At 44.1% G+C, this 17362-nt stretch overlaps 2 protein-coding genes across 2 annotated transcripts; both read left to right on the top strand.

The window, feature by feature from the left end:
- The first annotated feature begins 509 nt into the window (after nt 1–509).
- On the top strand, nt 510–7139 carry LOC119279698 (probable LRR receptor-like serine/threonine-protein kinase At2g28960). Its single transcript, XM_037560853.1, has 12 exons — nt 510–686; nt 886–1328; nt 1606–2102; nt 2574–2718; nt 2937–3008; nt 3092–3157; nt 3237–3317; nt 4390–4544; nt 4661–4896; nt 5157–5286; nt 6222–6281; nt 6365–7139. The coding sequence occupies exons 1-12, from the start codon at nt 510–512 to the stop codon at nt 7012–7014; spliced, it is 2712 nt and encodes a 903-aa protein (XP_037416750.1). The 3' UTR covers nt 7015–7139.
- Nucleotides 7140–8722: 1583 nt separating this feature from the next.
- Nucleotides 8723–16157, top strand: LOC119279697 (senescence-induced receptor-like serine/threonine-protein kinase). The gene is made up of 12 exons (XM_037560851.1): nt 8723–8849; nt 8959–9640; nt 10638–11122; nt 11913–12057; nt 12431–12502; nt 12589–12654; nt 12759–12839; nt 13377–13534; nt 13651–13883; nt 14038–14164; nt 14865–14924; nt 15028–16157. The coding sequence occupies exons 1-12, from the start codon at nt 8723–8725 to the stop codon at nt 15699–15701; spliced, it is 2910 nt and encodes a 969-aa protein (XP_037416748.1). The 3' UTR covers nt 15702–16157.
- The last annotated feature ends 1205 nt before the right edge of the window (nt 16158–17362 follow it).

Genomic DNA, 17362 nt, shown 5'->3' with positions numbered 1-17362 from the left:
GCCGTTGGCGGCGGAGCTCGCGGTGGTGGGGGGTGGCGGCGCCTGCTCGGCCCAGATCTGGGCCCCTTCGGGCCCATTTGGGCCGCGGCGGGCCGGTGGCTTCTCATCGACGGCGGAGCCCCCTGGAGGTGCAGTTCGGGCGTAGGAAGGCTGGGTGGGGGCGGCACCGTCGCCGGCTTGCTGCAGCGGGGCGGCAGCGGCTTTGCGGGCCCGAGATGGGCCTGGCCGGGCCTGGGGTGGCCTGGTGTGCCACTGCGGCCACGTCCGGTCGGCACCCGCGACGGTGCTGGAGGCACAGGCCTCCCGCACAATGGTGGTGGAGGTGGTTCCCTCCGGCGCGGCTCCGGTGCTCCCCCTCCCGATTTCTGGCGCTCCTCTCTCCATCCTCTAGGCCTCCTGATGGCGGTCTCAATGAGGCGGCATGGATGACTTCAAGACCGTGGTGGCGTATGCTGGTTGGTGGTTGGCTGGCTGGTTGGCTCCGGATCGGACGGATAGTGGTGGTTGGGATGCGGGAGAAATCCCTGCCGGTTCTTTCGGCGCCGACGCGGTGTCGCCTGCGGGCGTCGCCTTTCCTTCCTGAGGGGCGTAGGTGTTACCCATCCTCCACTCCTCTCCGCGTGCCGGGGGAAACCGTAGGACATGTCCGGGCAGCAGCGTCGTCGACGTCGCACCCCTTCTTGGAGGTGCTGCTTGGTTACGCGGCGATTCGGAGCCTTGGTGTGTGGTGGGACGAATCCGGAGGGCGCAGCGGAGGCGGATCATCTTAGCTTTGCCGAGTTGCCGTTGTTGGCATTTTGTTCTTCTTCTTTCTCTTTTGGGCTTGATGTGTTGTGCGCCCCAGCAGTTACCGTGTGATTGGTGGAAGTTGCTTTATTTATAAAGCGGGGAAAACCCTTTTTCGGTAATGAGCAACAAAAAACCTTGAGGAGCTTCCCTCAGGGTTCACGGAATTGCTACACACTGCCATCCACCATCGGGAAGTTTTTGTTGAGGGCTATGTTTACTTATGGCAACTACGATGGGTTGAACAGTACGATGAGCGGATCGCTTTTTCGGTTTGGGCTCCATATCGGTGTCAATTTCTGGGAGGCGGTGAACTTGACCAATTGGGATCCATCAAGCACAATATGGAAGGAGGTGCTCACCGTTGCTCCGGGCAACAACCTGTCGGTCTGCCTGATAAACTTCGGTACAGGGACACCGTTCGTGTCTTCGTTGGAGCTGAGGCCACTGCAAGATGTGATGTACCCTTTTGTGAATTCTTCGGTGTCAATCAGCTATTTTAGACGGATCAGATTTGGTCAAGCCACTGACTTCATCACAAGGTAAGACAAGACTGGCATCCATAATAATTTTGGATTTGATCTTAATTATGCCTGACAATGGTTTTGAAGTTGGCTAGCACGGAAAATTTGAAGTGTTTGCTCCTTAATCTGTTTCCTGAATCTTGCAATTCCTTCTAACAAAAACTAATGCCATCCCAAGGTGACAAGAAGTTTGGTTGGCGAGTTGTCACAGCTATTTCCTTCAAGTTTAAAAAAAAAGGGCAGTTTATTGGCTACCTATTTACCTGTTTTCTCCTTGTCTTTATGTGCGATGAAGATATCCATTGGACCCTTACGACCGGTTCTGGGAGGGCTGGTCTTTCTCCTACAACACCTACCCCTGGATGACCCTAAACACTAGCAGTCCAGTGAGGAGGCTACCCGGCGACAGCACCTTCCAGGTACCAGAGGGCATCCTCCAGCAGGCCAGCACCCTAGACACAAACTACTCCTTCGAGATCAATGTGGCAGTGGGTCCCAACCTGGACCCAACGAACCTGCAGCTTCTCCCGATCTTCCACTTTGCCGAGGTCGTTGACAACAATCCAAATAGGTCATTCAACATCTACAGCGGCGACGAAATGTTGTTCCCAGACTTCTCACCTTCACGATCCCAGGTGGACAGCATGCACCAGAATGGGCGCTTCTTGCATAACCCCGCAGCCTCCTTCCTCCTGAACAAGACCAACAACTCGGTGCTCCCACCGCTCATCAATGCGTTCGAGCTGTACTCTCTCGTCCGGATGGATAACCTCACCACTGACTCCAACGACGGTAAGACACCAAGTATACATATACTAAGTGTGTGCCTGTGGTAGATTCACATTATCATCATGCAGTTTATTCAGTAGGTTTAACTGCTTGAACACCTCCGGCAGTTTATTCACATTATCATCAATGCTTTTAAAAATGTCATTGACTGTCTAGACCCCTGAGATCCCCAAAACCATTTTGTCATTGTCAGGATTTTCACCAGCAAAGTAATAAATACATCAAGTTCATTAACCAACTGATTTAGTACTCCATCTTAACTGCTAAATAGGCCATCTTATACAGGCCAATCCAATATTAGAGAAATGAATCAATGCAATTTATTCAGTTCTAGCTCGCATAGGAAATACTTTCGTGACTTCTTCCTTCACGGCTTTCGTCTCTTTTAAAGTATATAAGCTCCCATACCCAACGTATACAGCCTTTTGATTCCATTGCTATCTGTTTCCATTGTCTTTCTTTTTTCTGTTGTAGTCAAATACATGAAAGAAGTCAAGAAGCACTACAGTGTGGCACGAATAAACTGGAATGGTGATCCATGCTCACCGAGAGAGTATTCTTGGGAAGGTTTGACTTGCGACTACTCTAAGAGCAACCCGAATCCGAGGATCGTCGCAGTGTAAGAACCTAACAGGGACTTGTACCATATACATTTTGGAAGCTAAACATCAAAATTCAATATTTTCAATTTTTTAAGAGCATTGTGTTATATTTTTTTTCCCGAAAAGGAGGATAACCCCCGGCCTCTCACAGCCATCTTTACTATATTATTCGACAGAGTCTGACAAACAATCACTGAATTAACAGATCTGTATTTAAATGATTTTTCTTTTGCAGAAATCTGTCTACCAGCAGACTGAAAGGTGGATTAACCATATCATTCATGAACATGGTATCACTGGAAACCCTGTAAGTGACCTACCACAAAATATTAATGGACTAAATGAGATTATGTTGACATCTTTGTGATCCTAAGCACAAAAAACATGTAGGGATTTGTCACACAACAATTTGACAGGAGGTATTCCAGAGTACGAAATGAAGTCAATGAAAGTTTTGTAAGTCTCTCTGTTGATTGTACTAATATTTGGTTCAAGATATAAATTTTAAAGAATGGTTTTAACTATTATTCTACAGTGATTTGTCATATAACCAGCTCGATGGACCAATCCCTCATTCTATTCTTCAAAGATATCAGGCTGGTCTGCTTGACTTAAGGTTTGCATGCTCTATTGCACAATCCTTTTGTTTTGACTGAATGTTGCACTTTCTTACTGCATAAAAATAATACTCCCTCCGTCCGAAAATACTTGTCATCAAAATGGACAAAAAGGGATGTATCTAAAACTAAAATACGTCTAGATACATTCCCTTTTATTCATTTTGATGACAAGTATTTTCGGACGGAGGGAGTAGATACTCAAACTAAAAGAAACAGGGTTGAGCCTGATAGCAAAAATTCGAGGGTTAGCAACAGTCTTTGCACAACAACTATGCCACACGTTACCAAACTAGAGTTTCACAAGTTGGACTTCCTCCGCCCACAGTTTGGTTGGTACTCCCTCCGTTTCTAAATACAGTCCTTTTAGAGATTTCAATACAAACTACATACGGATGTATATAGACATATTTTAGAGTATAGCTACACTCATTTTGCTCCGTAAATAGTCCATATTGAAATCTCTAAAAAGACTTATATTTAGGAATGGAGGGAGTATTATACTTGTTGTGTGCCACAAGTACCTAACTTTATGCCGCAGCAGCCCCACTTGGGTAACAAAGCCCCTGTGCCGCCTACTGCTACAAACTCGCCGCCTCCCCATGTTAGGCTGGTACATGTTGTTGCACCAGGAGCTGTTATGTCAGGCGCAGTAGCATGGATATTTTGTACACATTGAACGTCGTATACAGGACTAAGTTGTGATAACCAATTTGGGTGACATAAAGTGTGTGAAGCCACACTTTCACAGAGCTATGCATTGATCCAAACATGCCCTCAGTTACATGTACTAGCATCTAGTAACTATAAACGCTTTATTGTCTATGGCAACCAATAGGAGAGGTATAAAAAGACCATAGTAACTGCATCTGATTTACAAACCATGAAGTTTCTTCTTTTAGAATACATAGATGAGAAAGCATCAAGTTAGTTCTTTCGGAGTGCATACATGTTTAGCACGTTACCCGTGTTAGAAAACTGAGGCATCTTCTAATCATAATTCTGGAGAGCCGTCATAGCTAACATCTTATAAGTTCCTATTTCCTATATGGTGTGTAATGATGCCACTAGATTAGAAGGCAATCCTATATGCTCAAAAGTCAAAGATACGTATTGTTCAAATAAGAAGAACACCACACCCGCCATGCTCATTGCAGTGATAGTTCCTGTGGTACTGGTGTCCCTCCTAGTAGTGATGGGCACACTCTGGAAGTTATACTGGAAAGGTAAAGCAAAGTTCTATGCTCTAAATTTCCTTTTCATCAATGCAATAGGTGGTAGACATTAGAAAGCAGCTTCAGACCTAAACTTTCAAATAAAGCACAACTTATTGACTCTGCAGGGAAGTCGGGAAACGATAAAGAGTATGCTATGTATGAAGAGGAGACTCCCCTACATATTGATATCAGACGGTTCACGTATGCAGAGCTGAAGTTCATAACTAATGACTTCCAATCGATCATTGGAAAAGGAGGTTTTGGTATCGTTTATCATGGCACACTGGAAAATGGTGATGAGGTAGCTGTTAAGGTGCTTAAGGAGACATCAATATCAGAATCAACAGACTTCCTCCCTGAGGTATTACACAAAACCAACTAGGCTATAACATTACTTTCTCAAATAGAAACCTTTTTTTTTTGGAATTGGAAGCTTTATTACCCCCGCCCTCTGCATCATATATGCTTACAGTCTCAATTACTCCAATGTTTGTTACAAGTCATCCAAAGTAAACTATAGGTCTGCAAAACACCTAAAACCAATTCGACAGTCCATATTGAATAAAATGATACAACTGGCTCCAGTTCTAGGATGTTTGGTAACTATATCTATTACCGCAGGTGCAAACCTTGTCGAAAGTTCATCACAAGAATCTCGTGACTTTGCAAGGATATTGCCAGAACAAGAAGTGCCTTGCACTCGTTTATGACTTCATGCCTAGAGGAAATCTTAAACAGCTTTTAAAAGGAGGTTTCTCTCTTATTTTTTTAATGTATTGTACTTCAATTCAGTAAAATTGAATCATTAAATCAAACCTAAACCTGCTCAGGGTTTTACTTCTTGAGAATCCAATAACTACACGAGACCCAGATGCCAATAGCTTGGATTAAGAACTTCGGAATCACCTACTTTTCAAATTTTACAAATATATCGTGCTTAACAGTATAAAAAGTAAATTTTGACAGGACCTAGTCATAAGTATAAAAAAGAAACTCTAAAATCAAAGTATTCTGGCTTTGACATGGTACTGCAATCAGGAGTTTCAAAACTATTTTTTCTTGCAAAGGTGTAGTTTGATTGCCTAAACCGTTATTGCGCCTGCTAGTCAATACAGTTGTGTTGGTAGACATGATTTACTCTGTATGGATATTGGACTAATACGTGAGACAACCATAGCTGCATTCTTAGAGCTGCATTCTTAGAGCTGCATATTCTTAAAGGCCTAACCATGTCATGGTCATAGATATTAGGTTAACAAATCGGGGCTACCACAAATAAATTCTTACCTACGTCATAACCATAACATGATAGTCACGAATTATAAACTTGTACACCTTCAAACGGCGGTAAGAAACAAAGAAACTAGAGAGATAAATACTCAAAGAATAATTCCAATATCTAGGTTCCCTGTTAACTGGAATTGTATATGAAAATGCTCTGGTAAAGAGAATGAAAAGGAGTGAGGTCTCGAAGATCAAAGTGACTGTTTATGCAGGTCTTAGATCTTAACGCGCTAATTGATGCTATGGTTCTTTATCGTAAAAATTGATGCTATGGTTAATCATTTGTGTGTGGAACCATCATCGATCTAGGAAAATATGAGCAAATATTGCAAAACACGGTATTTGTGCTACAATTCACGTATCAGATGGCCCTTACATTAATTTGGTACATCTTGATTGCAGGAGATGACTATAGTTTGACCTGGGAACAGCGACTTCATATTGCCCTTGATGCTGCGCAAGGTCTGTATTTCAACTACATGTTTATCTTTTAGGCCATGTACGTATGTGTGTGTTCATAGAGTATGAGTTCTAATAAACTGCAGGACTGGAGTATCTACATGAGTCATGCACCCCATCAATAGTGCACAGAGATGTGAAGACCCCAAACATCCTTCTGGACAAGAATCTGGTGGGGGTAATATCTGATTTTGGGCTTTCACGTGCTTTTAATGATGCTCACACACACATATCTACTGCTGCTGCTGGCACTCTTGGCTACTTCGACCCTGGGTACCATGCAACTTTCAAAATCACCACCAAAACAGATGTTTACAGCTTCGGCATCGTGCTATTGGAGATCATCACGGGCCAATCCCCGGTAGTTATGGACCCTCAAGCTGTCCACCTACCAAATTGGGTGCGGCAAAAGATAGCTAACGGCAGCATCCACGATGTTGTAGACAAGAAACTGCTGGATCTGTACGATGCCAGTTCCCTGGAGAGTGTAGTGGACCTTGCCATGAACTGCCTCGAAAGCGCAGCCGTCAACAGGCCGACCATGACCAAGGTTGCTTCAAGGCTCAAAGTGTGGTTGCCAGCTATTTCTGGGACCCCTCGACGGACGGACTCCATGGATACTGAAATTCCAAGGCAGTTCCGGCTGATGATTTCAAGAGCAAGAAACGAGGGGAGATCCTTCCAGTCTGGCTATACCAATGGGATTTCACAAACGAGCCTCTTTTCTGGACGGTGAAAGGGAGACGCCGAGTGTGTTTATTGTTGGATCCTCTTAGATAATGTTTGGTAAGTTGCTTAACTGCGTTGCAATTGATCGTCCGTAAACTGGAATTTAGTAATTGTGTCATTTTCAGATTTTAATATTGCTCGTTTCTACGGGTAATAGTGTTAATATTGCTCGTTCCTACCGGTAATAGTGTTCAAGCATGAAGCATCCCCTTCCATTTGAGAACTCGGTGGCCCATTAATTAGTGCGCGTACATCAAGTCCACGGCAATCCTAAGGCAAGTGGTCTGCTTAGTGCTTACACACTGCCGCCTAAGGACTGGGCCTTTTCTTCCCCATTCTCTCTTGCAAGGATGTGGATTCAGATTTAAGTACTTGTTTGTTCTACCAAATCATCCGAGCATCTGCGGAGTTTGTCTGACTAACACACACTACATGCAATGGCACACAAGTTGGAGCCTGAGGACCTGAGCAGAAATGGCACATGACATACCTTAGTCTCGCCGCCGGCCGCCGCTCGCGCCGTGGGCCGTTCCTCGACTTGTCCGCGAGCGCCTCCTCCCCCTTGCCTCCGCCTCCAAACGCGAGCTGTACAAGAGATTGTGGGCCGCACATCACTGCAGTAGAGCAGTTCCGTTCCGGTGCTGCCAGATCGATGGCCGTGCGGCGGTGCCCCCGCCGCCGTGCCTGATGGCGACGGGGTGAGGCCTTTTTTTTTTTTTTTGAGGATCAGGGTGAGGCCTTACTGTCCAGTCAAGTTACAGCGTGGGCGCACCCGCGCAATAATAGCCCCACGTGGGTCACGGCCCACGGGCATCCGTGAGGCGGAACCCCTCCTGTTTCATTTTTGCTCCACTGCCAAGTACCGAGCGGCCGAGATCCGAGGAGAGCGGACGGTCGTGCGCTTCACCATATATTATCTGACGGTGGAGCTGTTGACCTGTCGGCAATCGTTAAAGTCTCAAGCTCCGCCACGCTTGTCCTAACACTTCCTTTCGTGTGCAAGCACTTTGTTCATTTTTTTTACACAGAAGAAGAAACAAAACGGGCAACAATGGTCCCATGATTCGTCTGCCAAGTTTTTTTTTCTTATGAAACAACAAGCCCCTCGTCGAATTCCATTAAAGAAACCGCCATCAAGCGTATCACATCACCCTAGTTCTAGTTGAGTTAAGTTACCGGGGCGTATCATCGTCGAACTGGTCTGGCAAGTGGCAAGTTAAGCGCGTAGCATCGTCCAACTGGTAGGTTATCCCTCTTTTTAATCTTGTGACTACTCCGTTACGGTTCTTTAGTTTGGCGTGGCAGACTGGTTCAGACAAAGATCAGCATCCTTGACTGCATAGGCGACCTGCAATTCTGCATACATGTCTCGCCCAACACAAACACCGAGTCCTCGACTTACAATCCCCCTCGTCATCGCAATGACGAGCAGTGCCTTTGTCGCATGCAGAAGATTGTAAGATAACACGGCAACTGGCGTGCAAATTTGAACTGCACGGCAAGTTGCACCCTCATTTTCTTTTGATGAAAGCAAATTGCATGCAGTTCTTTCACCAGAATTACCTACCGCCGAACCCAACGGTCTCTTTACCCAGCATTGTTAATCCAGCGCCTAGGCTTACTGAACCGTGTTAGTAGTTGTCTTTCTCTGCCATATAACGGCACGAGCCGTCTGTCTCTTGCCTCCAGACATTGCAAGAACCCAACAACAGCACATGGCAATCAGCTTCAGTTGCTCGGCATGTTCTCAGAAAAGTAGTGCTACAAAGCTGACATGGTTCTTTGCGCTGCTTCTCATCCTGGCCACGATGATTCAAGTCCGAGCGCAGCCCCCTACCGCTGGTAAATGCATGCCATATCCTCCTAGCGTTTGCCCAGTACTCCATCTGCACGCACAGTTCAGTTTACTTCAGCGTGCAACTTGAGAAATCTCACTTTACTGAAATCTCAGAAATCAACAGATTAGTAGCTACTGCATGTCTAGCCATACATGTCGCGATCAATGATTTAGTATGCATCTTAAACTTGAAGCACATGAAACTGATGCATACTCACCGTCTTTCAGGGTTCGTAAACATCGATTGTGGATGGACAAACAGCAGTGCCTACATCGACAACACCACCAGAATAGTGTACCGTTTCGATGGTGAATCTGTCGAGGGCGGTTTGAGCCATGAAATTTCGGAGGAGTTCATGGCTGGCGCAGCAAATGAGCAACAAAAAACCTTGAGGAGCTTCCCTGACGGCCCAAGGAATTGCTATACACTGGCATCCATCATTGGTAAGAAGTATCTACTGAGGGCCTTGTTCACTTACGGCAATTATGACGGGTTGAACAAGACTATGGACGGGTCACCATTTCTGTTTGGGCTCCACATCGGGGTCAATTTCTGGGAGTCGGTGAACTTGACAAATACGGATCCATCAGACACCGTGTGGAAGGAGGTGATCACCGTTGCTCCGAGCAACGCCGTGTCCGTCTGCCTGATAAACTTTGGTTCAGGGACTCCCTTCATATCTGCGTTGGAGCTGAGGCCACTAGAAGATACGATGTACCCTTTCGTCAATACTTCTGTGTCAATCAGCTACTTTCAACGGTTCAGATTTGGCAACATCACCGACCCTATCACAAGGTGAGACGATGCTGCCATACTTGTTTTTCCCCATGCAAGCAACACTGCTCTGGATCAATTATTGATTTTTTTTTTCCATACAATCCTCGAAAAGTATCGGGTTCCATAATCAACGATAATGGAACAGTTATCAAAATAATGGAACACATCCAAGTCTGGAAATTAAAAACAAAGTGCAGAAAGGTAAAAAGATTAGTTTAAACAGATCAGTCAACAACCTCATGCACAAAACACCCTCACAACAACTAGTGTGCCCTCCTACAGCACCTAGGAACGACCCAAATTAACTTCCACAATTCCAGCATATATACTCCCTCCGTCCGAAAATACTTGTCATCAAAATGAATAAAAAGACATGTCTCTAGAACTAATATACGTCTAGATACATTCCCTTTTATTCATTTTGATGACAAGTATTTCTGGACGGAGGGAGTACACGACACGACCATCCAAAAGGCCTGCACTACACACCAAACATATCAGGCGACAGGCAAGGTATACAACAAGCATTATCGTCCTTTTTCTAGGATACACATAAGCATGCATATCATATAAGTACTTATTAAATGAGAAGGGGTACAATGGTACATAGCCCGTCCATAATCACCGCGTTACATACGCAACGACCATCCACACACCAACCTAAAACAACTACTTGTCCTGAATGTGGATCAGCCCACGAGTCGACAACTCGACGCTGATGAGGCTGCCATACATAATATTGGATTATATCTGAAATATGCCTCAATTTTAATTTAGTTTGCTAGCTTAACACGTTTAAAATGTTTGGTCCTTTGTTTTCTGAATCCTGCAATCACTTCTAACAAAACTTAATAGTAAACCTCAAGGTGATAAGAAGTTCCTTTTTTTAGAGAGAGAAAGGTGATAAGAAGTTGGGATTGCTAGATCCCATATTAAGTGCCTTCAGGTAAAAACCAAAGATTAGCGTACTCTGCTATCTATTTATCTGTTTTCCTTGTCTTTGTGTGCGATGAAGATATCCAACGGACAATTATGACCGGTTCTGGCAGAGGTGGCCCGATACATCCTACCCCTGGATCAACCTGAACACGAACAATAAAGTGAAGAGCCTCGACAACGTCTTCAACGTGCCGTCGGACATCTTCCAGAAGGCGTTGACCATAGACACAAACTACTCCCACATGAGCATCATCGTGGCAACGGGTCGCAATCAAGATGGCAAGAGCCTACAGCTTCTCCCAATCTTTCACTTTGCCGATATCAACGAGAGGAACCTGAGCAGGAGGTTCAACATCTACAACGCCGAAGATTTATTGTTCCCAGACTTCTCCCCGCTGCGATTCCAGATGGACAGCAAGTACAAGAGCGGGGAGTTCCTGCACGCCGATGCATTCTTCAACTTGAGCAAGACACCCAGCTCGAGTCTACCGCCGCTCATCAACGCTTTGGAGGTGTACTCACTCGTCCGGATGGATAATCTCACCACCGACTCCGCCGATGGTAAGATCAATTTATATAGGGACATTTACATCTGTGCCCCTAACTCGAACCCACTACTCAGATTTGCCCCTAATTTTGAAGCATGCTCAAATTTACCCCTCCGCCGTTAAGTCACTACTCAGAAATGCCCTTCCGTACAGTACTGTAGCACTTTCCGTCCAATACTGTAGCACTTTCCGTCTGCTACAGTACACATGGGCCTTTGACGGTCAAAGGCCTTTGACTGGACGGAAGGGCATTTCTGAGTAGTGACTTAACGGCAGAGGGGCAAATTTGAGCATGCTTTGAAATTAGGGGCAAATCTGAGTAGGTGGTTCGAGTTAGGGGCAGAAATGCAAATGGCCCATTTATATACAGCACATGCATTAGACATTTGCCATCTATGTGGTAGATTCACATGATCATCATGCAGTTGCCAATGCTAATGACCGAGGTCTCACTGTCTAGACCCCTAAAGATTAACAAACTCCAGTTGACATTGTCACGATCTTTACTAGAGTAATAGGATTAAGTTTATCAACCAACTGATTAGTTGTACACTCAACTCCTGAGTAAGCCGTCTTCTTAAGGTCAATTGATGCCAATGTGCCATGGGAAGACCATAGTTGATAAATGAGTAGTACAATTATCAGTTCTATGATAAGATAATGCTTGAATATATATGCAATGATATTGCAACTTCTTAAGCAATGTTTTTCATCTTTTATAATATAATGTAAGCCCCCCATACCAACTTATACAGCTACTTTAAGCCATACATATTTGTTTCCTTTGTCTTTTGCGGTTGTAGACAAGTACATAAAAGAAGTCAAGACACACTACAATTTGGCACAAAGAAACTGGAATGGAGATCCATGCTCCCCAAGAGAGTATTCTTGGGAAGGTTTGACTTGCGACTACTCTAAGAGCAACCAGAATCCAAGGATTGTCACAGTGTAAGAGCATAACCAGGGCTGATATCATATACATTTTGAAGTCTCTAAACATTCCAATTCAATCTTTCTAAACCTTTGAAGTGCATTGCATCAACCCCAAGCAATTTAACGCTCCCGCAAAAGCTCCTTTTGGTTTACATGTTGCTCCAGATATGTTCATGTTTTTATACATATATCACTAGGAAGAAACTCAGCCACGTGTCTTAGGCTAAGATCTTGAAAACACACGTAATTTAGTTGAAACCTGAAAGCACACGTAATTTAGTGTAGACCTAAAGCACATAAAGATATTTACATAATCTTCAAAATCCATGTTTGCTCAATGCTATCACTAGATTAAGATGACTTGTATTCAAATGAGTTGGTTTTGCAGAAATCTGTCTACCAGCAGACTGAGGGGTGGATTTGCCATATCATTCATGAACATGACATCACTTGAAAACTTGTAAGTGGTGCCCAGCACATAATATTGATGGGCTCAATGAAATTATTTTGACATCTTTTGTGACCATAATAACGAAATATATATAGGGATTTATCACACAACAATTTGACGGGAGCTATTCCAGACTATCAATTGAAGTCACTTAAATTTCTGTAAGTCTACATGCTGATTACATCTGTGGTTGATGGTAGTGCTGATTACAATTGTGGTTGATGGTATAAATTTTAGATGAATGATTTTTACTATTATTTTTCAGTGACTTGTCAAATAACAAGCTAGATGGACCAATCTCTGACTCTATTCTTCAAAGATTTCAGGCCGGATTGCTGGACTTAAGGTTTTGCCATGCTCCATTGCACAATTCCTTGCTGGTTTTTTTCTTCTTAAAACTAAAAAACTACACCTAAAAGGAGTAGGCTCAGCATAAAGTTGGCATACTTGTGGCGTGCCACACTTTGCTAGCACTATGCCAGAGCATCCCCACTTGGCATATACATAAACTTTTGGTAAATTTTACCAAATTGTGGTGGCCAATCAGAGTGCCACAAAAAGATCTTCGAGACACACTTCCCTGTGCATTTCATCGATCCAAATGTGCCTTTAATTACATGTACTAGCATCTAGTGACTATAAATACTTTTGTCATCTATGGGCATTCAAAATAAGAGGTAGATAATGACCTATTAGTAACTGCACATGATTTAGAAACCATGTAGTTTGTTCTTTCGGAGGATAGAGATGTTTAGAAGCACTATTAGCAAGTTAGTTGTGTTAGAATATAGAGGTGTTTTATAATCAATTAATCATAGCTTTATAGAGAAGCTGAGATCTTTTGAGCTTATTTTTTACGCATGATATTTAATTGTATTACTAGATTAGAAGGCAATCCTGTATGCTCAAACCTAAAAGATACGTACTGTTCAAAGAAGAAGAAGAACACCACATCTACCATGCTTATCGCAGTGATAGTTCCTGTGGTACTGGTATCCCTCCTAGTAGTGATGGGCATACTCTGGAAGTTATACTGGAAAGGTAAAACGAAATTTTATGCTCTAAATTTCCCTTTCATCAATGCAATAGGTGGTAGACAGAAGACAGCAGCTTCGTACCTAAACTTCCATGTAAAAAACAACTTCTTGACTCTGTAGGGAAGTCGGGAGATGATGAAGATTCTATGTATGAAGAGGAAACTCCACTACATATTGATATCAGACGGTTCACATACACAGAACTGAAGCACATAACAAACGACTTCCAATCAATCATTGGAAAAGGAGGTTTTGGTACTGTTTATCATGGCACACTGGAAAATGACGATGAAGTAGCTGTTAAGGTGCTTATGGAGAAATCAATAGCAGAGTCAACAGACTTCCTCCCCGAGGTATAACACAAAACCAACTAGGCCACGTCATTACTTTCTTCAAGAAAAAATTAAGGTTGCAAAACATACAAAACCATTTCCACAGTCCATTTCGATAAAATAATGCAACTGGCTTCAAGTCTAGGATGTTTGGTAACTATATCAATTATCGCAGGTGCAAACCTTGTCGAAAGTTCATCACAAGAATCTCGTGACTTTGCAAGGATATTGCCAAAACAAGAAATGCCTAGCACTCGTTTATGATTTCATGCCCAGAGGAAATCTTCAACAGCTTTTAAGAGGTGGTTTTCCCCTTTAACTTTTATTAGTGTTCCTATCAAGCATAGCTGACTTAGACTTGCAGTTAATTATTATCACTAATTTGACATGATCTAGTCTTCATATAAAAATATAAACTATAAAACCAAGCTAATCTGGCTTTGACATTGTACGGCAATCAGGATTTTCATGTTAAACCGAATTCCATGTTAAAGGTGTAGTTGATTGACTAAAGTGTTACTGCTGCTATTCAATATAGTTGAGTTCGTAGACCAAATTTACTCCGTATACATACTGTACTAACAATTGCGGCCACCATAGCTGCATTCATAGAGCTGCATATTGTTAATGTCATAGTCATGGCATGATCATAAATATCAGGTAAACAATTGGGGCTGCCACATTTACATTCTTAGTCATAGGTCCTAAACATAGCATGATAGCCACAAATTGTAAACAAGTACATCTTTCAAAGCCAGCAACAAACCAGAAACTAGAGAGGTATGTATTCAAAGAATATGTCAATAACTTGGTTCGCTCGTTGATTAGATTTGTACATAAAAATGCTCCGGTAGAGAGTAGGAAAAGCAGTTATCTCTTGAAGATCAAAGTGCATGTGTTAGTTAGCTTAGATATGTGCAAAAATTATAGAAATTGGTATTTATGCTAGTACCATGAACAAATCAAATGGAACTCACATTAATTTGGTATGTACTGGTGCAGGAGGTGACTATAGTTTGAATTGGGAACAACGACTCCATATTGCACTTGATGCTGCACAAGGTCTGCATTTCAGTTGTGTGTTTGCCTTTAGGCCATTTATGTATGTGTGTGTTTTCTTCTTTTCTAGGTCATGTATGTGTGTGTTGGTTTGAATAAACTGCAGGACTGGAGTATCTACATGAGTTATGCACCCCGTCAATCGTGCACAGAGATGTCAAGACCCCCAACATCCTTCTGGACAAGAATCTGGTGGGAATAATATCTGATTTTGGGCTTTCGCGGGCTTTTAACGATGCTCACACGCACATATCTACTGCTGCTGCTGCTGGCACTCCTGGGTACATCGACCCCGAGTACCATGCATCTTACCAAATCACTGTCAAGACAGACGTTTACAGCTTCGGCATCGTGCTCTTGGAGATCATCACCGGACAACCCCCACTATTAATGGACCCTCAAACCGTCCACCTACCAAATTGGGTGCGTCAAAAGATAGCTATGGGAAGCATTCGTGATGTTGTAGATAAGAGACTGCTGGATCAGTATGATGCCAGTTCCCTGCAGAGTGTGGTGGACCTTGCCATGAACTGCGTGGAAAACGCAGCCATCGACAGGCCAACCATGACTGTGGTTGCCACGAGGCTCAAAGGGTTGTTGCCAGCGGTTTCAAGTGAAAAGCAGTCTGCTTCTGCGACCCCTCGACGTACCTACTCCATGGATAGTGAAATTCCAAGGCAGTTCCAGCTGATGATTTCAGGAGCAAGCAACGAGGGGAGCTCCTTCCAGTCTGGCCATACCAATGGGATGTCACAAATGAGCCTCTTATCTGGACGGTGAAAGGGGAACGCCTACTGTGTTATTGTTGCATCGGCTTAGATAATGTTTTGTAATTTGATTAACGGCATCGTCATTGATCATCCGTAGAGTGGAATTCAGTAATTGTATCATTTTCTGTTTCTAGTACTGCTCGTTTACTACCGGCAATAGTTTTCAGGCATGAAGCATCTCCTTCCATTTGAGAACTTTGTGGTCGGTTAATCGGTGCTCGTACATTAAGTCCACGCCAATCCTAGGTCAAGTGGTCTGTTTACACACTGCCGCTTAAGAATTCCGCCTTTTATTCCCCAATCTATCTCGCTAGGCCATGGATTCAAATCAAAGTACTCGTTTGTTCTACCAAATTATCCTGGCATCTCCGGAATTTGTGGACTAACACGACATTATTGTGCCATGGTATGCGAGTTGGCGCCTGAGGACCTGAGCTATGAAAGAGCAGAAATGCAATCACATGTGACATACCTAACTCTCGGCGCTGTTCCTCGATTTGTCCGCGAGGTGCAGCACCTCCGTCCCCTCCCAATCGGCCTCCGCCTCGAAACCGGATATGGACGAGAGATTGGGGGCAGCACAGCAAGCTTTTCCCCGACTGATGCCCGTGGCGCGTCCGTCCCATGGCGTAGAGTCGAAGTGGGCGGCGCCGGCGACCAGTGCCGTGCCTGACGGCGACGGGGCTACGGCCTTGTTGCGGGTCTTCCCAATCTAGGCCGATGCCCTTTTCTACCGCCAGAGCTATTTATCGCCTACTGCGAGGCAAGAGCTCAGGCTCGCCTCTGCGCGGGGGCTACATGGCCAGCACAAAACTGTAGCTGAGAACGCGTGTTTTTTCCCCTATGTGGTTTCTTAATGATTTTTTTCACTGTTTGCAGCGGTTTTCTTTTATTTTCTCTGGTTTTCTTAAAAAAATAAATTTAATTCTTTGTTTTTGACGCCGATAACGCCCACACGTGTGGGCGTTAAGGGGTCTGTCCACATGTTTTGTGTAGTGTTTAAGAGGATCAACACACGCGCATACATGTGGTCAAAACAAGTAATGCCCACACACCTTTTTTTCCTCACGGTCCCTCTCACATGCCTACATGTGGGCAAAATAGATAACGCCCACACGCCCATACGTCAGGCCTCCTATCTCATGGTCCCGCACGTCCCGCGTGACAGTCACCAAGCGCCCGCAGTTGCCATGGTCCGGACCCTCTTCCATGTTCGTTTAACTGCAGTTGCCATGTCGGACAACTATAGCTGTCATGGTTGCTCAACTGCAGTTGCCATCTCAGTTCAAGTGCCAGATGCCATTTTTGGACAAACTGCAGCCGTTGCCATGTATGGTCTGGTTTACTATAGTTGCCATGATTTGAAAATTTTAAGAGTTTCCACCTACTAACACTAGGCAGTTACCGTGTACCCTGCAAAACACATGGCAACTGACATGTTTGGGTAAAAGAGAGAGTTACCATCTGCTTACAAGCACACTAGGGCAGTTGCCGTGTACCCTGCAAAATACATAGCAACTGACATGTTCGGGTAAAAGAGAGAGTTGACATTTGCTTACAAGCACACTAGGACAGTTGCCGTGTACCCTGCAAAACACATGGCAACTGACATGTTCGGGAGAGTTGCCATCTGCTTACAAGCACACTAGGGCAGTTGCTGTGTATCCTGCA

Source organism: Triticum dicoccoides, chromosome 3B (genome assembly GCF_002162155.2).
Source record: "Triticum dicoccoides isolate Atlit2015 ecotype Zavitan chromosome 3B, WEW_v2.0, whole genome shotgun sequence".
NCBI classification, from domain to species: domain Eukaryota; kingdom Viridiplantae; phylum Streptophyta; class Magnoliopsida; order Poales; family Poaceae; genus Triticum; species Triticum dicoccoides.
This window is presented reverse-complemented; position numbering and strand designations above follow the sequence as displayed.

Excerpts from the sequence above, each read along its gene's own strand:
- LOC119279698 (XM_037560853.1), top strand. The coding sequence starts at position 510 with ATGCGGGAGAAATCCCTGCCGGTTCTTTCGGCGCCGACGCGGTGTCGC. Across the intron at positions 687-885 it reads CGTCGCACCCCTTCTTGGAG|CGGGGAAAACCCTTTTTCGG; the intron begins GTGCTGCTTGGT and ends TTATTTATAAAG. Across the intron at positions 2,719-2,936 it reads AATCCGAGGATCGTCGCAGT|AAATCTGTCTACCAGCAGAC; the intron begins GTAAGAACCTAA and ends TTTCTTTTGCAG.
- LOC119279697 (XM_037560851.1), top strand. The coding sequence starts at position 8,723 with ATGGCAATCAGCTTCAGTTGCTCGGCATGTTCTCAGAAAAGTAGTGCT. Across the intron at positions 11,123-11,912 it reads CACCACCGACTCCGCCGATG|ACAAGTACATAAAAGAAGTC; the intron begins GTAAGATCAATT and ends TTGCGGTTGTAG. Across the intron at positions 12,503-12,588 it reads ATGACATCACTTGAAAACTT|GGATTTATCACACAACAATT; the intron begins GTAAGTGGTGCC and ends AAATATATATAG.